Genomic DNA, 20,102 nt, shown 5'->3' on the forward strand with positions numbered 1-20,102 from the left:
CTCTGATCTACTTACTTCAAGAAAAGAAATGAGTTTGGCACCAGGCACTGGTTCTCAGAGTTCTTTTTTTTTTTTTTTTTTTTTTTTTTTAGAATGCAGTTTTAGGGCTTCCCTGGTGGCGCAGCGGTTGAGAATCTGCCTGCTAACGCAGGGGACATGGGTTTGAGCCCTGGTCTGGGAAGATCCCACATGCCACAGAGCAACTGGGCCCGTGAGCCACAACTACTGAGCCTGCGCGTCTGGAGCCTGTGCCCCGCAGCAGGAGGGGCTGTGATAGTGAAAGGCCCGCGCACCGCGATGAAGAGTGGCCCCCACTTGCCACAACTAGAGAAAGCCCTCACACGAAAACTAAGAGACCCAACACAGCCAAAAACAAATAAATAGAATGCAGTTTTAAATTTTATTTATTTATTTATCTATGGCTGTGTTGGGTCCTCGTTTCTGTGCGAGGGCTTTCTCTAGCTGCGGCAAGTGGGGGCCACTCTTCATCGCGGCCTCTCCCGTTGCAGAGCACAGGCTCCAGACGCGCAGGCTCAGTAATTGTGGCTCACGGGCCCAGCTGCTCTGCGGCATGTGGGATCTTCCCAGACCAGGGCTGGAACCCGTGTCCCCCGCATTGGCAGGCAGATTCTCAACCACTGCGCCACCAGGGAAGCCCCAGAGTTCATTATTTTCTCTTGGGAGGAGAAGGTGGTGAGCTCCAGCTCCCCCTTCATGTCTACACCTTTGAGATTTTGTGGCCACTTAGAAATGTGACCAGTTGCTGTCTCGGTGTCCACAAGTGAGTGAGTGGGCAGGGGAGCAGGGTGGAAACAAGTGTTGGCCTTATTTTCTTTCCACGTGAATAAAGAAGTGATGTTTTGAAGTGCACGCAACTGTGATTCCACAAGGGGCCAAGCTGCCCTCCAGTAGCCTGTTGATTACAGAATTGTGTCCGTCCAGCACAGCTTATCACCTTGAACATACCTTGCCTTTTTTCAGCTAATAGCAGTCAGGCTACTTTGTTTTTATTTGATTTTAATCTGGGCTAGAGTTGCATACAGAATTTCACTAATAGTTAAGTTTGTCCACCTCTCCACATTAAAGTTGATTTCTTGGGTGTTTTTAAGCAGCAAATTATCATACTAAAGATGCTATTTTAAAAAATAACTATTTGACCAGAACACTCAGCTGTACGTGTTTGTACTCGGGTATTCTCAAAGATGGCTCCCTAACGGTACTTGACAGAGGAATAGAATGCAGCAAGTGAAGGCCTGCCTCTTCCTCCCCTCACCCACCCTCCCTGCTCCCACAGGAGCTGACCCCCGGCCCCTTTCAGGAACTTCACTCCTACAATCATCTCTGTCCTGTGTCGTCACTCTCCCCACCTCTGCTCCATCATTTCCTACCTTTATGTCACCTGTGTTAAAAAGAAAAAAGCTGCTTAACCCTTGAGTTGCTCCCCTTCACAACAGAAATGAAGAGCAGTCTATACTCAGTCTCTCCACCTCCTCTTGTCCCATCTGCTCCCTTTTTTAAATAAAAAAAAGATATGTGTGAAAACACAATCAAGAATGAGAAACTAAACACAACATATTCCCCCATCCAGAGATGACCACTTGATACTTTATTGTATATCTTTCAGATAGTTTTCTATGGACACATACATATCTAGATGATTTTTTGTTTTGCTTTTTGCCCAAATGAGGTCACACTGTACATGCTTTTTATAACCTACATTTTTCAGTTAATGGTCTCTAGCTGTCCATGTCGGTAAGTTTTCATCTGGTTTAATACCCAGGGCCTTGGGATTTCCCTAGTGTCCCCAAAGTCCTTTTACTAGTGTGTCCTGCCAGGATCTAGTTGAAGCTCTTGCATTCCTGGTGTCTGGTTTCTGGTTGTCCTGTTCTTAAGAATCTTTTAATCCTCCATGACACCAGGATTGTCAGGCAGGTTGGCCTGCAGGATGTGCACCCTCTAGCTCTGTGTGGCTGCTTCCACGGGGTTGCATTGACCATGCTCTCCATCTCCAGTATTTCTTGGATCTGGAATGCATATCCAAAGGTTTGATAGATTCACCCACACCTTTTGGTTATAATACATTTAAGTGATAGTGTGTTCTTCATATGAACTCACACCAGAAGACATTTCATATCTTTTTGACCCACTGTCACCGATGCTAAAATTGACCTCTGGGTTTGGATGATGCCAGTCCAGTCCTCTGTCACACAGTCGTGTTTTTCTCATGACTAGAAAGTCATCCACGTGGGCTTACTTTGGCAGGGGTCCCATCCACCACATATCTCGTGCAGTTAACCCCAGGTGATAATCCTTGCCATGAGCAGGAATTTCACAAGGGCTTAGTTCAGCCATCCCACTGACATCATTCGCTGTCACTCTGCTCTCAAGGAGAGCTTCCCGGATCCGCTCTGGCTGAAAGGCAGGCTCCACGTGTTGTTCCTTCCCTTCAGCAACCAGTGCTCAGAGTAGGGTGTGGGTTCAATCCCTACCTCAAATGGTATCACAAGAAGGTTTATATTTCTGACTTTCTCTTTCTTTGGGTATTTCCAGTCATTCTTTTGGAGACTTAAATTGCTGTAACTGTGGCCAGGGAAGCTCCTTAAAGCTGATTCCTTCCAGTCCTTTCTACTGACTTCATTAAGTTTTTAACTTTTAATTTTGAAATAATTTCAGGCTGACAGAAAAGTTGCAAAAATAGTCCAAAGGATTCTTGTATACCTTTCCTCACCCCAATTCCCCAAAGGTTAACATCTTACCACATGTGCTTGAGCCTTCTCTGCATACACACAGCTATACATGCATGCATGCACATTTGCTTATATAGATGCATGTGTTCCTGTATACACACATTTATGCTGGCATATAGTCACTAATTTCCCCCCACTGATTGTTTTTACATGCAACCAGATTTTTTTTAAACAAATTATTTATTTATTTATTTATTTATTTATTTATGGCTGCATTGAGTCTTCGTTGCTGTGCGTGGCCTTTCCCTAGTTGCGGTGAGTAGGGGCTACTCTTCATTGTGGTGCACAGGCTTCTCACTGCGGTGGCTTCTCTTGTTGCAGAGCACGGGCTGTAGGCGCGCGGGCTCAGTAGTTGTGGCTCGTGGCTCTAGAACACAGGCTCCGTAGTTGTGGCGCATGGGCTTAGTGGCTTCGCAGCATGTGGGATCTTCCCGGACCAGGGCTCAAACCTGTGTGCCCTGCATTGGCAAGCGGATTCTTAACCACTGCACCACCAGGGAAGTTCCCCGGACTTTTTTAGTGTCTGTAAATTCGTGTATAATGAGGTATATGCATGTACTTTACAGACAAAGACACAAGTATACATAGACATATACATAAATAAACACTTTATTAAATGTGGATGTGTTAGTAGTGTTTATAATAGGCAGCATTCGTGTGGGTAAATGTATCCACATGGCTTCAGAGAAACCTACTAAAGAGTGTGTGTGTGTGTGTGTGTGTGTGTGTAATGACTGACAGTACCATGGGGAGAAATAAATTTTAAAATGTAGTGGAAATTTGAATTCACTCCTCTCAGAAATTGACAGGTCAAGCAAGTGAAAAATTAGCAGAGATCTAGAAGACTGGAATGCCACAGTTATTAAACTTTGACTCATAGAGAATATTATACCCAATAGGCAAATTCCTTTTGATCACACATAGAATTTAAAGGAAATTGACTATATACCAGGCCACAGAGGATGCCTCAATAATTCCAAAGTTAAAAATACACAACTTTTTCTGTGATACTGCAATAAATTTCAAAATAAATTTGAAAAGATCTCACACATCTGGGAACTAAACAGTACTCTAAAAGCAATCTAGGTGAAAGAGGAAATCATAAGAAAAATTATGAAATTCCTAAAAGTGCATGACCTCAGTAAAACACTGCATGCCATATTTGACCCAGCTAAGGCTTAAATACATTTATGAAAAACAGGACAGTTTTTTTTTAATGAGTTCAATGTTCAAGTCAGGAGATTGACAAAAGAGCAACAGAGCAAGCCTAAAGACAGAAAAGGAGTAATAATAAAGATAAGGACAGGGACAAGAAACTGGAAAATAAAAATGAGAGAAAAAAATCAGCAAAACTGAAAGATTAATAAGCTAGATAAACCTCTGGAAATACGATCAAGAAATAATATACAAGTGACAGACAAAGTGGAAAAGGGAAGTTATTATAGACATAAAAGAAAATATACAGTATTCTAATAAATGTGATAATCTACAAGAAGTAGACAAATTTCTATAGAAATATAAAGCACTGAAATTGTCTCAAGGAATGATGGTACTATGCACATCATACATACGAACTTATTTAATCTTCTGAACAGTTCCATGAGGTCAATATCATCTCCATCTTAAAGTCGGGGAAATGGAGGCAGGAAGAAAACATAAGCTCCCACAGCCAGAGAGCATGCAAAAATGGGGTCTGAGGCCAGAGGAGCAGGTGTGCTCTGGATGGCCTCCAGAAAACTTGAATGGATCAGTGGCTGTCAGAGAAAGTGAAATGGTAATCAAAGGGTACCCTCCCACCCCCAAATACTCTCCAGGAAAAATTAATCTTACAGATCACTTTTCACTAATTTTCAAGAAACAAACTAACTTATCCAAGATTTTCAAAGCCACCCAACTCAGTTTAGGAGGCTGGATTAATCTTGATTCCAAAACTGAATAAAGACAGATCAAGATTATACCCTTTTCATAGATGCTAACTGAATCCAAGATTGTATTGTTTATTCTTTATTCGCGAATGCAAGGGTGTTTATTGAAACTGTTTCAATAAATAACATATTTTTGTTTTGGTTTTAGGCTCTCAGAAAACTAAATAGAAAAGAGCTTCCTTTGGGGAGTGGCAGGGCTTATTCTGGGAAGAGCAGGAGGCAGCAAATGTCAAACGCGTGAGGGTGAGCTAGCAGAGAAGTGCAGGGTGTGACAGCTGTGAGGGGCCACCTCGGACCCATCAGACCAGGAAAGACTAAGGCGATGTGGCGGTGGCAGTGAGAGGACTTGGGGCTTGTGTGTGCTGTGGGCCTGTGGAACGAGGCTGAGCCCTGCTGAGCATAGGCAGACAGCCTGGCCGAGGCTCTTCCCAAACCCACTGGTCTAGAAACAGCCCAGCAGCCTAGCTGGCGGCAGAAAGCCCCACTCCCCATGGACACACTGCCGCCTCTGCACAAAATCAAAATGCATCCTTCTACAGGACTATGTCGGGACTCCTCAGCTGGACCAGGATGCTTCCCAGGGGTCTGCACTTCCAGGACCCCTCCTGTCCCCTCTTCCCCTCATGCAACTCCTTCATTTTCAACAAACGCCTGCTGAGAGGCTCCCGTGTCCCATTAATAAGACACAAATACTTAATCCAGCTGAGTTGACAACTAAGGACAAGAAGTTGCCTGGGCAAAGGAGGCTCCAATCCTTTTGGCTCCATCTCCAACAGATAGCTCAGCAGTGACTGTGATGGCCTTCCACCCTTGTCCAGCCACAGCCCGGCCTTTACCCCACACTGGAATGAGCCTGCTACGATGCAGCTGTAACCACACGTCACTGCCTCTGTGGCAGCCCCCGTGGGTCCCACTTGACCACATGGGTGTTAAACCTGGGCTCCACTGCCACATTGCTCACGCACACTTTTACATGATCAAGGTTGCCAGTGTCACATCTGGAATATTTGGATGTCCTAAAACCACCTTCTGTGCTTTTTCTGCTGGTAAATTCTAAACAATTGAAGGTCGGTAAACCATTTTGATGCCGTGATGCAGATTCCTGGGCCCCACACAGACGCTCTGAGTCCAAGGTCTTGGGCATCTGTGTTGTAAATGAGCTCCCAGGGAAGGCCCATAACACATCCACTCTGCCCAGTTGTGGGCCCATCGGCGGGCAGCAGCTTGATCCTGACCTGCCTGCCTCCCACCCCGCCCCCAGGGCAGTTAATGGGAAGCATGCAGGGTTTGGGCCACCGCCCTGTTGTGCCACCTGCATAAGTTGCCTGCCTTCTCCATGCCTCTCTTGCGGAATGGTGTCCAAGTTTCCCGTTACCACTATTGCAAATTACCACAAACAGTGGCTCAAAACAATGCAAGTGTATTTTCTTACGGTTCTGTAGGTCAGAAGTCTCACGTGGGTCTCACTGAGCTTAAAGCAGGTGTCGGCAAGGCCAGTTCCTCCTACAGGTTCTAGGGGAGAATTCGTTTCCTTGCCCTTTCCAGCCTCTAGAGGCCACCCACATTCCTCGGCTCTTGGCCCCTTGCTCCATCTTCAAAACCAGCAGAGTAGCATCTCTCTGACCCTGCTTCCATACTCACATCTTTCTCTGACTCTTCTTCTGTCTCCCTCTTCTGCCTTTAAGCACCCATTAATTATATGGGGCTCACCCTGATAATCCAAGGTAACGTCCCCATCTCAAAGTCCTAATTAAGTCACACCTGCAAAGTTCCTTTCACCGTGTAAGGTCACATATTCACTGGTTCTGGGGATTAGGACTTGGGCATCTGTGGGGGCCATTATTCTGCCCACCACAAATGGAAGGGATCACCGTGTACCCTTTTTAATCAGCATTTCTTGAAGTTTGACCCATCTTCTGCCTGCATCAGCATCACCTGGGGCTCTTGTTACAAGCACAGACTGTGGGGCCACCTAGACCCCCAAACCTGAGTCTTGATGGGGGTCTTGGGGCACTGCCTCTCCTCAAGTGCTCCAGGTGATTCCTAAGCACAGTGACATTTGACAGCTTGGATAAGTGAGATCTTAAGTTGTGGCAGGTGCCAAGGGCACTTAGGATGGAAGGGGAGGTTTATGCCATCAGTCCCCTGAGAAGAACCTGGTGGGCCCATCATGTCACATACTCTCCCCTAAGCTTGGGAGCTGAGGACCCTCAGGAGGTGTTTTCCAGGCCTGCAGATTTAGGCTCTGCTGGACACTGCCCCCAGCACCCAATAATGCCTCCTCTGAACCGCAGTCTCTCCTTTGGGCCACTTTGGGCTCCTCGTGCCACTGAACCAGTAGGCAGTGAAAGGAGTCGGCAGGGGTGGCCACCCCCAGCTATGCCGCCTAGCTGGCAGAAGTGCTGCCTGCAGGCAAGGGGACTCTGGGAGGGGTGGGAAAGGGGGGTGACCTGAGGGAATCTGAGTGTCCCACGGGGGGCCTGTGGCAGGCAATTTTTGCACTCTGAGACTCAATCTCACCTGCTTGCATTCAGCACAGGTGGGTGGATGGCACTGTGCACGTGTTGGGGTGGCCAGCCTTCAGCTCATGCTTTTCTGCCTCAGGAATTTTGCTTGAGATGTGGATGTACACTCAGCCTTCATGCAGGAGCAACCTGGAAGTATAGGGGACATGGATAAATTTCTCTGCCCAGCAGGAGAATGCTGAGACACTTCCTGTACAGTTCCTTAAAGGGTCTAGGCCTTTATCAGCCATGACAGTAAACATCTGAACAGTGCACCCTTTATGGGCTGTCCACCCTTCCCTATCTCACCTTCCCTCTTTTCCCCAGCTCCCTGGGATCCTCTCCTACATGAACCACCTGCACCTCATCTCAGGCTCCGCTTCCAGGGACCCCCCAATCTGTAATGCCAGCCTTTGTCCTCAGCCAGCCAAGCCTGGAGCTTTGTGATGGGGGACCAGACCCACACTCACCTCCCACACACATGCACCACACGTGCCACACACACTCACATATTACAAGCACACTCACTCTCTCTCTCCTCCCTGATCCCTGCCCAGACTCAGTGGATGGTCAGGGCCCTGGTCTATACACAGTCATTAAATGTGACTGTCTTAGTCCACTCAGGCTGCTGTACAAAGTACCACAGACAGGGGGCTTATAAATAACAGAAATTTCTCTCTGACAGTTCTGCAGGCTGGAAGTCTGAGATCAGGGTACCAGCATGGTCAGGTTCTGGTGAGAGCCCTCTTTCAGGTTGCAGATGGCCACTTTCTCACTGTGTTTTCACCTGGCAGAGGGAGCAAGGGAGCTCTGTGGCGTCCCTTTTATAAGGGTGATAATCCCATTCATGAGGGCTCCTCCTTCATGACCTGTTCACCTCCCAAAGGCCCCACCTCCAAATACCGTCACCTTGGGGCTTAGGATTTCAACATATGAATTGTGTTTGAATTGAGGTATAGTTGATTTACAATATTATATTAGTTTCAGGTGTACAACATAGTGATTCCAAATTTTTATAGATTATACTTCATTTAAAGTTATTATAAAGTATTGGTTATATTCCCTGTGCTGTACAATATATCCTTGCAGTTCATTTATATTATACATAGTAGATTTTTTTTTTAATTTTTATTTATTTCTTTATTTATTTTTAATTTATGGCTATGTTGGGTCTTCGTTTCTGTGCGAGGGCTTTCTCTAGTTGTGGCAAGTGGGAGCCACTCTTCATCGCTGTGCGCGGGCCTCTCACTATCGCGGCCTCTCTTGTTGCGGAGCACAGGCTCCAGACACGCAGGCTCAGTAATTGTGGCTCACGGGCCCAGCCGCTCCGCGGCGTGTGGGATCTTCCCAGACCAGGGCTCGAACTCGTGTCCCCTGCATTAGCAGGCAGATTCTCAACCACTGCGCCACCAGGGAAGCCCCCATAGTAGATTTTTTAATTGAAGTATAGTTGATGTACAATATTATATAAGTTGCAGGTGTACAATATAGAGATTCACAATCAACATATGAATTTGAGTGGGACACGTTCAGTCCATAACGGTTACCCCCCACCAGTGGCTGGCCATGTGATGACTTTCTCCTGGAGATTTGCCCTCATAGTAAGTTTGCAGAGTTTTCACCAGAGCCAGCTCGGCTCAAGGAGCTGCTAGGAGGTGATGACTGCAGCACATGCTGTACCCTCAACACAGATCTGACCTCTGGGGCAGCGAGAGAGGATGAGTTTTCACCAGACCCAAGAATAGATGAGTTGTGGGTTTCACTAATAAAATGCACTGGCCAGAGGCCAAAATTGTCCTCACTGTTCTCTGATTATTGGTGCCAGTGCTTGGCAGCCCGCTTGGTGTCAGGCTCGTTCCTGAGTCACCTGCTCCAGCTGGGCCAAGAGTTGGGGCAGACATGCTGCAGGGGCCCTCACAGGCTCTGGCCACTGTCTGAGTATCTACAGCAGCTGGGACCACAGGATCTCCTTCCTTCACCTATGAGGGCCTACATCAGACTGCACCCACAGGTCCAGCTGCCTCCAGATGTCCCCTAATAGCTCCCTGGCCCCACAGTCTCAGCAAATCCCCCATCCACCCTGGCCAGACCCCCGCTGCCTCTCATTTCTCATACTTTCTCCTCATCTTCCCATCACCCAGTCCCCCAGCCCCCTGCCCCTGCCCAGGGTCTGTGCTTCTCAGATGTCCCCTGCCTGCCTCCCTCCCTCATGTGCACTTCAGTGCAGCAGCTCCAGCGGTGGCCTCCTCAGTGGACAAGGACCCCAGCCCCGCCATCCCAGTGTTGGGCTGGTGGGACAAATTCAGGTGGTCCCAGAGCCATATGTGGGTGGGAGGTGCCATCTGGACCATGGGCAACCAAGGCAGCGACTGGGGGTGCTGGGAAAGGTCTCATGGGTGTCACGACCAGTACACCTCCTGCTGGAGGGGCTGCTGACAGAGATGAGGTGGAGCCCGCCCCTGGGCCACACGCAAAGAACAGAGTCCCAGCTCCTTACCCCCAGGAGGCCCTGACCTGGACCTGGCCCCTTCCACCTGGGCTTCTGTACTCTCCCGCACCCTCTCCTCCTCTCCAGGCACAACTGCCTCCTGTCTTTCTCACAAAAGAGGAGTGCAAGCTGGCCACAGGGTCTTTGCTCCTGCTATCCTCTCTGCCAAGGACAATGTTCCCACAGACCTTGTAGGGCTGACTCCTCCTTTGGGTCTCAGCCCAAACCCCATGTGTCCAGAGGGGCCTTTCCTGAGCCCTTCCATCTAAAGTAGCCCCGGACACACTCAAAGACCTCACCCTGTGTTGGTGACTTCATGGCACTTAGGATTCTCTGAAATGATCATTTTTATTATTCTTTTGTTTGTATGGTTAGTTTTCAGTCTCTTCTCTCTAAACTGTGGGCTCTGAGGTGGCAAGAACCCCGTGTCCAGCTCGCTGCGGTATCCTAGCATCCGGCATGGCGCAGAGCACACATAGGCCCTCAGGAAATATCCATCAGAGGTGTGTCCCAGGGTGGGGCTGGGGCAGAGTAGACTGAGATGATAGCTCTCGGGATTGCTCACCCTCTGTTCCAACACCAGACACTCCAGGGACTAGTCCCTGGGCATATTCTGGAGTGGGAAGTTAGGCTGGGGCAGCGCAGGCCAAAGGGACTTGATGGATGCAGGTAGGCAGGGGAGGGGCCTGGGAAAATGTGGTGCCTGCATGGGGCCAGACCTCTCCCAGGGTCTAGCCACGGCACCTGCAGCCAGTGTCCCCCAAGCTGGGGACAGCTCAGAGCAGAACTCCCTGCTGGCCTCGAGGCTCGGCTGAAGGAGCTGCTGGGAGGTGGTGACTGCAGCACATGCTGTACTCTCAACACATACCTGACCTCCGGGGCAGTGAGACAGGATGCAGGAGACCTCAGGAGACACGGCCTTCTTCACTGTCACAGGCATAGCCCTGCCTCGCTCAGGCAGCTGGGACATGTGCTGTGGCCACAAGCAAGTCCACAGGTTTCAGTTCCTCCACCAAGCACTGCCCCGACTCCAAGCAGCCCCAACCCTGCACCCAGCGTGACAACAGTGCCTCAGGGGTCCCCAAGCCTTTGTTCACAGAGAGGGGTGGGGTGGGATAGGGAGAGACTGGCCCTCCTCCGCTGAGCTACAGTCTGCGAGGGGGCCCTGAAGTGCTGCTCGGGCCTCAGCGTGTCACGGGTGAGTGGGCCAGCTCTCCTGAGTCCTCTCATGCAGGCCTCTCTCCCTAGAACCCCAGCATGTCTCTGAGGCCTGACCTGAGGGTTTGGGCCGTGGGGTGAGAATCAGAGAAGACCCACTGGCCTCAGGACTGGCCTTAGCGCCTAAGCCCCGAGGCGAATCTGCGTGCTGGGAACCTCCCCCAACCTGCCTCTGTTTCTTCTTCCCCTTCACCACAGCCTGGTCGTTGGCACTGGTTTCAGGCATGACCCTCACTGGGACCAGCCTCTGGCCCTAGCCCTGTCACAAGGCCCTGCTGCCTCCCTGCCCAGCCCAACCAACCCACCTGCCCTAATACATCTATGAGCCCCAGGCAGATGCCTGCTGTCTCCAGGCCTCAGTTTTGCCAACTGTGCAAGATACCGGCTGGACTCTGTTGTTTTCATTTGTCCAGTCTTCTGGAAACAGCCCTTGGGGCATGCTAGAGCAGAGCCCTACTCCATCCTCAGGCTTAGCACAAGGGCTACTTCACCCTCAGCTCCAGGGAGGCAACACCCAGGCCTGTAACCCTCATTCTTCAGGTCTTTGGAAATAGCCAGAGCTGGCCTCCTCAGAGCCTCTGCGGCAGCTCTGGACTCTCTTAGGAATATCAGGCACGTGTGCTCTTTCTGAGGGTGTCAACCCAGGGCTGCTAGGGGCCATTCTGCCATAGAAGGTCTGGGAGATGGGAGAGGTGGATTCCTATTCATAATGTTTAAGCGTCTGCATCTAACTATTCCTGAAAGCAAATACCTGGACTTTTAATGCTTCATGAGCCAATAAATTATTTTTGCTAAAGCTAGTTGGGTTGGGTAACCTGCCACATCTCCTCAGGCAGGTCCTGACTAAAGCAGAAGACAGATATCCTGACCTCTACACTGGGACAAACCAGGACACTTTTAATGTCCAGGTGGAGCCAGCTGAGAAAGGTCACCGGATCTTGTTCAGGCCCCCTCCTCCATTCTAAAAGTGAAATAGCACACCGGTTATCCTCTTAGTTATCCTCTTAGTGTAGCTCAGTGTCTTCACAGTGGTGACCCACCCTCCCAGTGGGCCAGTTCCCGGGACCATCTCCCCTACAGAAGCCGCTTGGGGGTTGATGAGCACTCTTCCCCACCCTTTGATGCCCACCCTGTGCCCACCAGGCACAGGGGCACAGACAAACCACAGTTCAGTAGCCATCTCAGGAGGAGAGTCCAGAGGAGCGGCCAGAGCCTAGCCTTGAGGAAAACAGGTGAACCAGATTTTAGGGTGCCAGGGGTTTTCCAGGTGAGGGAGTCGGTGGGGGTCAGTTCAGGTGCAGAGTCCAGCAGAAGCCATGCTGGGGCGGAGGGGGTTGGCATCTGATGCTTGTAGTGGGTCCCCCTCCATGGGGGTGGGAGGCGAGTCACAGCTGAGGGTTCTGAATGCAAGGCTGCACGTGTGGCCTTGACCCTGAGGCCTGCAGCAGAGGAAAGGCCTGGTGAGCAGGGACACCTCGGGTGTGGGAAGCCTCAGGAGGGAGCGGGAATGGGACCGCCCGGCAGGGGCTCCCGCAGCCCCTCCCCTCGCCCTGCCCGCCCTGCGCTTCCCCATGCTGCCGCGAGGGGGCGCCGCGCCGCGCTGCTACAGGGCCGGCCGCCAGCGCACGGCGGGCTGCGTCCAGGAGCCGCGCGCGCGGCTGGCAGCGGGCGCGGCGGGCGCTGCCCATGGGTCGGTCTCCGGGGTTGGGCGCACCGGGAGCCGGTGAGTTGGGGCACGGCCGGGCGGGACACGGGCGCTGCGGGCAGGGGCGCTGGGAGGGGCTGCGGCGGCGGCGGGGCGCGAGTGCCTGGTAGGTCGCGACGCGGAGGTGCGGGGCTGCGAGCCTGGCGGGACGGCGGGTGTCCGGGCCGCTGCCCGGGGACGCGCAGGGCTGACCCGGGGCACAGGTGCGCACGCGGGTGACAGTGCGCGTAGCCGGCCTGCTGACCGGCCGGAAAACCGCAGCGCGCGAGAGTGTGCAGCCCTCGCGGCGGGGGTGGTGGGAGGTGGGCGGGGCTGCGAGGCGCGCGGAAGTGTGCCCCAAGGGGCGCGGGTGCGTGGGCAGGGGTGGCGACCGGGAGGGGACCGGCGGAGGGCACACCCCCAGCCGCCGTTGCGAGAGACCGGCTGTGCCGCGCGCGCCCCGCCACTTGATTCGGCGCGAGGAGCAAGCTTCCTCAGTTGTTCGGGTGGCAGGAAAAGCCAGCCTGGACCCAAGGCCTTCCCAACACTAGACCTCAGTTTCCCAAGCTGCGAAATGGGAACAGTAAGGCTGACCTGCCGAGTGGTTGCGAAGAAGGGAAAGGGCCTTGTCTGTGGGAGAAGAGGGTGGTGGTGTCTGTGAAGCTGGGATCGGATTGAGGAAAGGATCAATGCTGCCGCCAGAGAGCCTGCAGGGACAGTGGGGTCAGCTCCGGGTTCTGGGTGTGTCCCTCACTCAGTGACGGCAGGCAGGGCCAGGGAACCCGTAGTCCACTCCTCTCTGTGTTTAGGTGGGGAAAGGGAGGCCGGGAGGGGAAGAGGCAAGGGGAGGCTCCCGACCCTCCCCCAGGCTCAGCGTGGGGAGCGATGTTGAAAAGACAGACAAGCCAGCTTGGGGTGGTGGAGGGGCTCACCCCTGCTCCCCCGCCCCTGCCTCCTGGGCCCCTGAGGCAGGTGTTCTGCTGAGCCTCAGGAGTCAGAGAAGTGTCCTGGGAAGATTTGCCTGCAGGGCAGGTGCTGTGTCCCCATCTTAGAGTTGAAGTAACCGAGGCTTAAGAGAGGTGACACGACTTATTCAAGGTCTCAGGACCATGAAGTGGCAAAGCTAGGGTTTCAACGGTGGTAGGACTGGTTCCAAAAGCCATACTCCAGCCACTGAGTCAGGGGAGTGGCTGGAGTTGTTGGCTCACTCGCCTAGAGCATCCATTGAGCTCCTACTGTATGGTATCTGCTCCTGGCCCCAGTGAGTGCTTACAAGCAGGTGTGGGAGAAGGAAGCTGAACAAGTAATCAAAGGAAAAACCAAGGTCATGGCAGAAGATAAGTGGTAGGAAGAAAATAAAACCGGGTAATTAGGGTAGAGACTAGGGGAGGGGGGAGGGGAGCCTTATCCTGGTCAGGGAGTGTGTCTCTGAGCAGTGACCACTGGCTGTGATGTGAACTCCCACAAAAAGATCTGAGGGTGCAAGGCCCCTGAAGCAGGCACAGGTGGTGGGTGGGAGGAGCTGGAACAGAGCCAGTTATGTGAGCTGTGGAGTTTGAATTTTCCTCTGGGCGCAGTGGGCAGACCCTGGAGGGTTTAGAGTTGTGAGTATTGAAAGGACGTCCCTGAGGTGGGTGGAGAGGACTGCAGGGGGCAGGAGAGGGAGCAGGGGTTTTCAAGGATGAGCCAGGGATTTTCAAGGATGAGCCAACTGGCTGCTGGATGTGGAGTCTGCCATCCTGGCAAGGCCAGGGGCATGAGAAGGGCAGGGTCTTCGGCAGGTGGGGGAGTTGTTAGGTGTGGTGGACAAGAGAACCTGGTTTGGTCTCAAGCACTGCCCCACTTCCTGCATCCTTCCGGGTGCCGATCTCAGATCTCCCTGTGCCCGGCAGGGGAAGGAGTGCCTGCCTGCCCCGAATGTGTAGAGAAGAGATGCTGGCTGTTTGGGCTGGGTGTTCAGGTTGGTCTCTGCATCCTCTGACATGTTCCCATAAGTCTTTGAATATTATTCCAACTCTCACTTGTACTTTGACCCAGACCTAGAGTCAGCCATTTCTCAAGAAGCCTTGGTGTCTTTCAGTGGGGGTTGGGAGTGGGGCTAGAAACCAGTATCTGGGCATTAGATGTGCTCATTGCTACCTTGGCGTCATTGGCTCTAGGCCTTCTCAGTGGACTGAGCCAAGAGCTCTTTTTTTAAAACTAAAAGTTAATGTTTCCATCTCCTTTCTCCCACAGTAAGAACCTGCTTCCCACAGAATATAAATATATGTAATAATTTGCTTAATCCTAGAATACACCCAGAATAGTTTCAGAATCACTACATCCAAACCACTACCAATCAAAACCTACCAGGTCAAGTTCAGGATTTCTTTGGCTGTAAAGTCATCACTATGTGAGTATGTTCTCAATTTGATATACCATTAGTTTCATCTGTTTGTGTTTGCACACAGTTTGGTGGTTTTTTTCCCTTTAGTCTTTATGATATACTTTTATTTTTTGAATATGTAAAACATTTGTTTTACGTGGTCCAAAGGTCAAAACTACAAAAAAGAAAAAGAAAAAAAAGAAAAGCTGTACTTAGAAGTCTCAATCCCATCCCTGTCTCTTCCTTCTTGTTCCCATACCATGGGTAATCATTTGAAATCATTTCTGGTTTATTCTTCCTGGGTCTCTTTTGCAAAATAAGCCGCTCATGCGTTATTACAAAAGTTAGCATGTACATCTTTTTTGTGCCTTGCTTTTTTCAGTTAAAAATGTCTTTTTACCAGTTCACAGAGACTTCCCGCATTCTTTTGTAGAGCCACATAGTACTCCATTCTGAGGCTGTTCCCTACTTATTCAACTGTCTTATGGATGGGCATTTGGTTTTTTTCAGGCCTTTGCTATTAAAAATAGTGGAGTAATGGATAACCTTGCCTATAGATTGCTTGTGTTTGTGGAAGCATATTATTAATTCCAAGAAGGAAGAGTAAATAAATATTTATTTTGTTAACTATTCTCGATTCCCCTCTTCCCAAATTTTGCACTCCTACCAGCAAGGTATCACAGTGTCTATTTCCCCCACACCCTCGTGGATCTAAGAGCCAGGAAATAGTATTTCAGTGCATTTTAATTTACATTCCTATTATTATGAGTGAAATTAGACAGCTTTTCATTTGTTTACGAGTCATTTGATTATCTTTTTTCTGCGAATTGCCTGTCCATATATTTTGTCCATTTCCTTTTGCATTTGGGGGGATTCTTTAAATTGGATTTAAAAATTTGTTCAAAATACATATTAGAGATATTTATTTAGTGCTTTATCTTTGTTATATTGCAACTATTTCTCCCAGGTTTTTTTTAACTTGTTTATGGTGGGTTTTGCCATTAAAAGCTTTCTATTTTTAGATAGTTGATTTAATCATCCTTCATTTATTGCATCTAAATTTTGAATCCTAATTAGAAAGGCTTTTCTCACACTCAGTTGTAATGGAATTCACCTATGTTTTCCAATACTCGTTTGGTTTTGTACTTAGTTTACAGATCCAATTTAATCTTCTTCCAAATGTCTATCCCTCTATCCTAACACGATTTATTTAAAAGGCCATCTTTTCTGCAAGTGATCTGAAATACACCTGTATCATACTAAACATCCAAATGCAGTTGGACCTATTTCTGGGCTTTCTAGTCTGTCTCACACCTCTGTCCCTTCATATGCTGATCTTACACGTAGGAATTACATTGTGTGTGTGTGTGTGTGTGTGTGTGTGTGAACAGCAAGGAAGACTGTATCTACAACTATTGCAACAGGGGAAAGAGATTGAACTCAATACCCATTATTGTGTTTTGATATCTGGTAGGGCTAATCCTCCTTCCACTGCTTTTAATTTCAGGGATTTCCTAGCTATTCCAACATGTTGCTGGTAGCTCTTGTTAGGATCCTGTTAAATTTATGTATAACTTCAGAATAATTGATGTTTTTATGAAGTTGAGTCATCTTATCCAAAAACAAGGAATGTCTTCCTTTGTGTTCAAGACTACTTAACCTTTTACTTGATCAAGACCTCTTTCAGGAGCATTTTGAAGTTTTCTTCACGTTCTTTGTCAGGTTTATTCATGAGTATTTTACCTTGTTTGTTTATAAAAGTTTTTTTTCCATTATATCTTGTAACTTGTTATGGTCTACGTGTGTGTTATTTTATATCTATCTACCTCATTAAATTTATTTTGTTGTTAGACTCTGTTAGATAGTTCAGATATTCTGTCATCTGAAAATTGAAATACTTTTACTTCTTTACTGATTTTTATGCATCTAATTGCTTTCTCTTATCTAATTAAATTAGCTAAATACCTCTAATTCAGTATTAAATATTGGATATAATAGGCACCCTTACCTTGCTCCTGACCTTAGTAAAAAGACCTCTAATGCTTCTTCCATTAAGAAAGATGCTGACTTTAGGGTAAGAATATATATATATATATGTACATATATATATATGGAGTATCCATTAATTTCTATCTTATTGGGTGGTTTCTTAAAGTAAGGAGTGGATATTGATTTTTGTTGAAGACATCTGTGGAGACAATTATGATATTTCTCCTTAGCATAATTAATAAGGTGAATGATATTAATGGATTTCCTAATATCAGGTCTGGGATGAGAGTGAGACAAACAATAAGACACAAAATTTATTAATATGAATAAGCCATCTTTGCATTCATGGAATAGAAACCACTAGGGCATGATATATTTTGATATGGTTGGATTAGCTATCTATTGCTCTATGGCTGTGTAATGAATTACCGTAAATGTAGTGGCGTAAAACAACACACACATATTATCTCATAGTTTCTGTAGATTTGAAGTCCAGGCGTGGCTTAGCTGGGTTCCTGCTGGTGTTGGCCAGGACTGGGTTTTCATCCAGAGGCTTAACTAGGAATGGATTCGCTTTTCCACTCGTATGGTTGTTAGCAGACTTCAGTTCTTTGTGGTTGCAGGACTGACAGCTTAAGTGTTTGCTGGTGGTTGGAGTCTGCTTTCAGCTTCTGGAGGCCACCCACAGTTCCTGGGGACCACCTGTGGTTCTTGCCACATGGGCTTCCCCAGCATGGCCTCTTTATCAGGCCAGCAAAGAGAGTCTCTAGAGTAAATCTGCTAGACAGAGACCTATGCAGGGGAATCAGGAGGTGATATCCCATCACTTTTGCGATATTCTGTTGGCTAGAGGAAAGTCAAAGGTTCCATCCGCACCCAAGGCATGAATACCAGGAGATATAGGGATCATGGTCACCCTAGAGTCTGTCCACCACAATGGTGTTGGATTCTGTTTGCTAATCTTTCTTTTTGCTAAAGTTTCCCCAGTCATCTCTTGGTTTGATAAAGCTTAGCTTCCAATGGGTTTTTCAGGAAGGGCTCATGAGTACAATAGTCCCTGATTTCTTTCATGTTGAATATGTTTTCTATAACCCTGATACTTGAAGGATAGCTTGGCTGGTTATAGGATCCTCACCTACACTTTCTTTCCTTGAGTTTGTTAAAATGCTGCTCTGGATGGTATTTCTTACATGTTGTTGACAAGAAGTCTGAAATAAACATGCTTTCCTTCCGTTTGTGAGTGACTTGATCGTTTTTCTTAGAGCTCCAAAGGATTATTTTTTTCTTTACCTTTAACGTCTAATCACTTTACTAGGAAAGGTCTTGGAGTTGAGCATTTGAGATGTTTTCTCAAGGATGGGTGGGGACTTTGACTATGCAGGTTCAAGTCTTCTTTCATTTCCAGAAAGTTTTCTTGGATAATAATTTTAAATGTTAAAATTTTTTTCTTCCAATAATGTCTGTATGCTAGATCTTTTTTTTTTTTTTTTTTTTTTTTTGCCTGTCTTCCATATATATCACTTCTTTATGGTTCTCTTCACTGCTGTTTTGTGGTTGTTTTCATTCATTTCCTCAATGAGCATTTAAAAAATTTTCAGTCAAATCTATTCTCCCTAAGAGAGCTTCTAATTTAGTGTTCATTTCTGAGTTGATTTTGGCTTTCATTTTCTTTCCTGAGTTTGGGAAACTCTAGTTTCACGCTTACCTATTTTTTGGTCCGTATCAAATTTATACTTCAGATTTTTTTTTCATATCTGAATGTTTTCTTAAGGCAGTTCAAGTTGGGGCAGTGTTAAATTGTCCCCCTGTGAACTGATTTGTGGGGAGAATGCTTGTCATTCTTAAATGGTTGTCAACCTTAAATTGGTTTGTATGGGTATTGTCTGTTACCTTCTGTTAACTTAGAAATGTCTTTAGGTTAGCTGGGACTGGTAATAATAAAATGAATGTAGGCGGGAGTTGGGCATATGGATAACATCATGTTTCTTAGTTCAAGAATTCCCTCTTCTGTTGGTTTAGAGAAGTGCAGTATCCTTACTTGGTGTCTTTAAGGCTTTGGGATGGTTATGTGTCTTCTGTGTTTACTTTTGCTTCTGTAGGTCCTTGAATTTCCATGCTATTTCTTCCTATCTACTACCACCAAGCCTCCAAGGGCCTCTACTTCAGAGCCATGTCTCCTAGAAGCAGGACATTTCCAAGACAGCTGCCTCTGGTCCCACACACTTTGTCCCCTTTCAATTCCCCAGTATTCAGTGCCTTGATCCCCCCCGGGTCTCAGACCTGCTCTCAGAATTTCCCCACGCAGGTGGGACTTTCTCCTTCTGGTGTTATTTTTTCTAAGGTCTTGGACCAAGCTCCCTGCTCCTCTTTCCCACGTGGTCTCTGCCTGGCCCTCAATACCAGCGGGCTCTGGAGCAGGCTCTGCAAGTTGGGTCTCTTTCATACCAATTTCAGGTGGGCAGCAAGCAGCCTGTCTCCTGATCATGTTCCAGGCCTGGGTGTGGGTGGTTTTATTTGCTCTTTTGGTTCATCTTTATGGAGAGGTTTGGATTTAGCTGACTGCTGTTATCTATGGGGACCCAGAGATTTCCCCAGACTTTTTACTTGGAAAGCTTCATAAAGAATGATGTACTCTTCACCTAAATCCATCACTTGTTAATATCTCGCAGCACGTGCTTTATCTCAGTGCTCATTACTTTTGCTGAACCATTGAAGAGTTACTTACTGGAATCATGCCCTCTGCCTAAATACATCAGCATCCCCTTAGAACAAGGATGTTCTCCTACAAAACCTCCATTCAGGTATCACACTCAAGAAACTTAACATTAACACGTTTCTCATAAACAGTCCATATTCAGCTTTCAACAGTTGCCCCAGTGATGTTTTATGGGTTTTATTTTTACATCCAGGATCCAGTCAGTGATCAGGCATTGCCCTTTTTTGTCGTGTCTGTTAGAGTCTGTTTAATCCACAGTGGTTTCTCCATATTTTTTGGTTGATCTTTCCTGTGTTGTTTTGAAGGATCTACATGAATTTTCTCCCATGACCTGGATTTATTGGACTCCCTTCTCAAAATTTGATTCAGGTTAACTGTTTTGGGTTGAAACTGCTTTAAAATTACCAACTGTGATGTGTGTCACCTTCAGCCTGTGTGTCCTGTGCCCTCCTGGAGGCCAGGGCAT

At 48.0% G+C, this 20,102-nt stretch overlaps 1 protein-coding gene across 8 annotated transcripts in view; it reads left to right on the plus strand.

Annotated features, from left to right (window-relative positions):
* The first annotated feature begins 2,984 nt into the window (after positions 1-2,984).
* Positions 2,985-20,102, plus strand: part of RASGEF1C (RasGEF domain family member 1C) — a 105,502-nt gene continuing 88,384 nt past the window's right edge. For 3 of the 8 annotated variants that reach the window (XM_036848890.1, XM_036848892.1, XM_036848891.1), the window contains exon 1: positions 14,857-14,958. Coding sequence is in view for 3 of the 8 variants with exons in the window: in XM_036848889.1 (XP_036704784.1) it covers positions 12,569-12,605; positions 14,857-14,958 (139 nt within the window). In the remaining 5 variants the exon portion in view is untranslated. Of the gene's footprint in view, positions 3,003-12,533; positions 12,606-14,487; positions 14,527-14,856; positions 14,959-20,102 lie in introns of those variants that run through there. The other 5 variants (XM_036848888.1, XM_036848894.1, XM_036848895.1 and 2 more) reach the window with 4 other exon arrangements.

The sequence above is a fragment of the Balaenoptera musculus genome, chromosome 3, assembly GCF_009873245.2.
Source record: "Balaenoptera musculus isolate JJ_BM4_2016_0621 chromosome 3, mBalMus1.pri.v3, whole genome shotgun sequence".
NCBI classification, from domain to species: domain Eukaryota; kingdom Metazoa; phylum Chordata; class Mammalia; order Artiodactyla; family Balaenopteridae; genus Balaenoptera; species Balaenoptera musculus.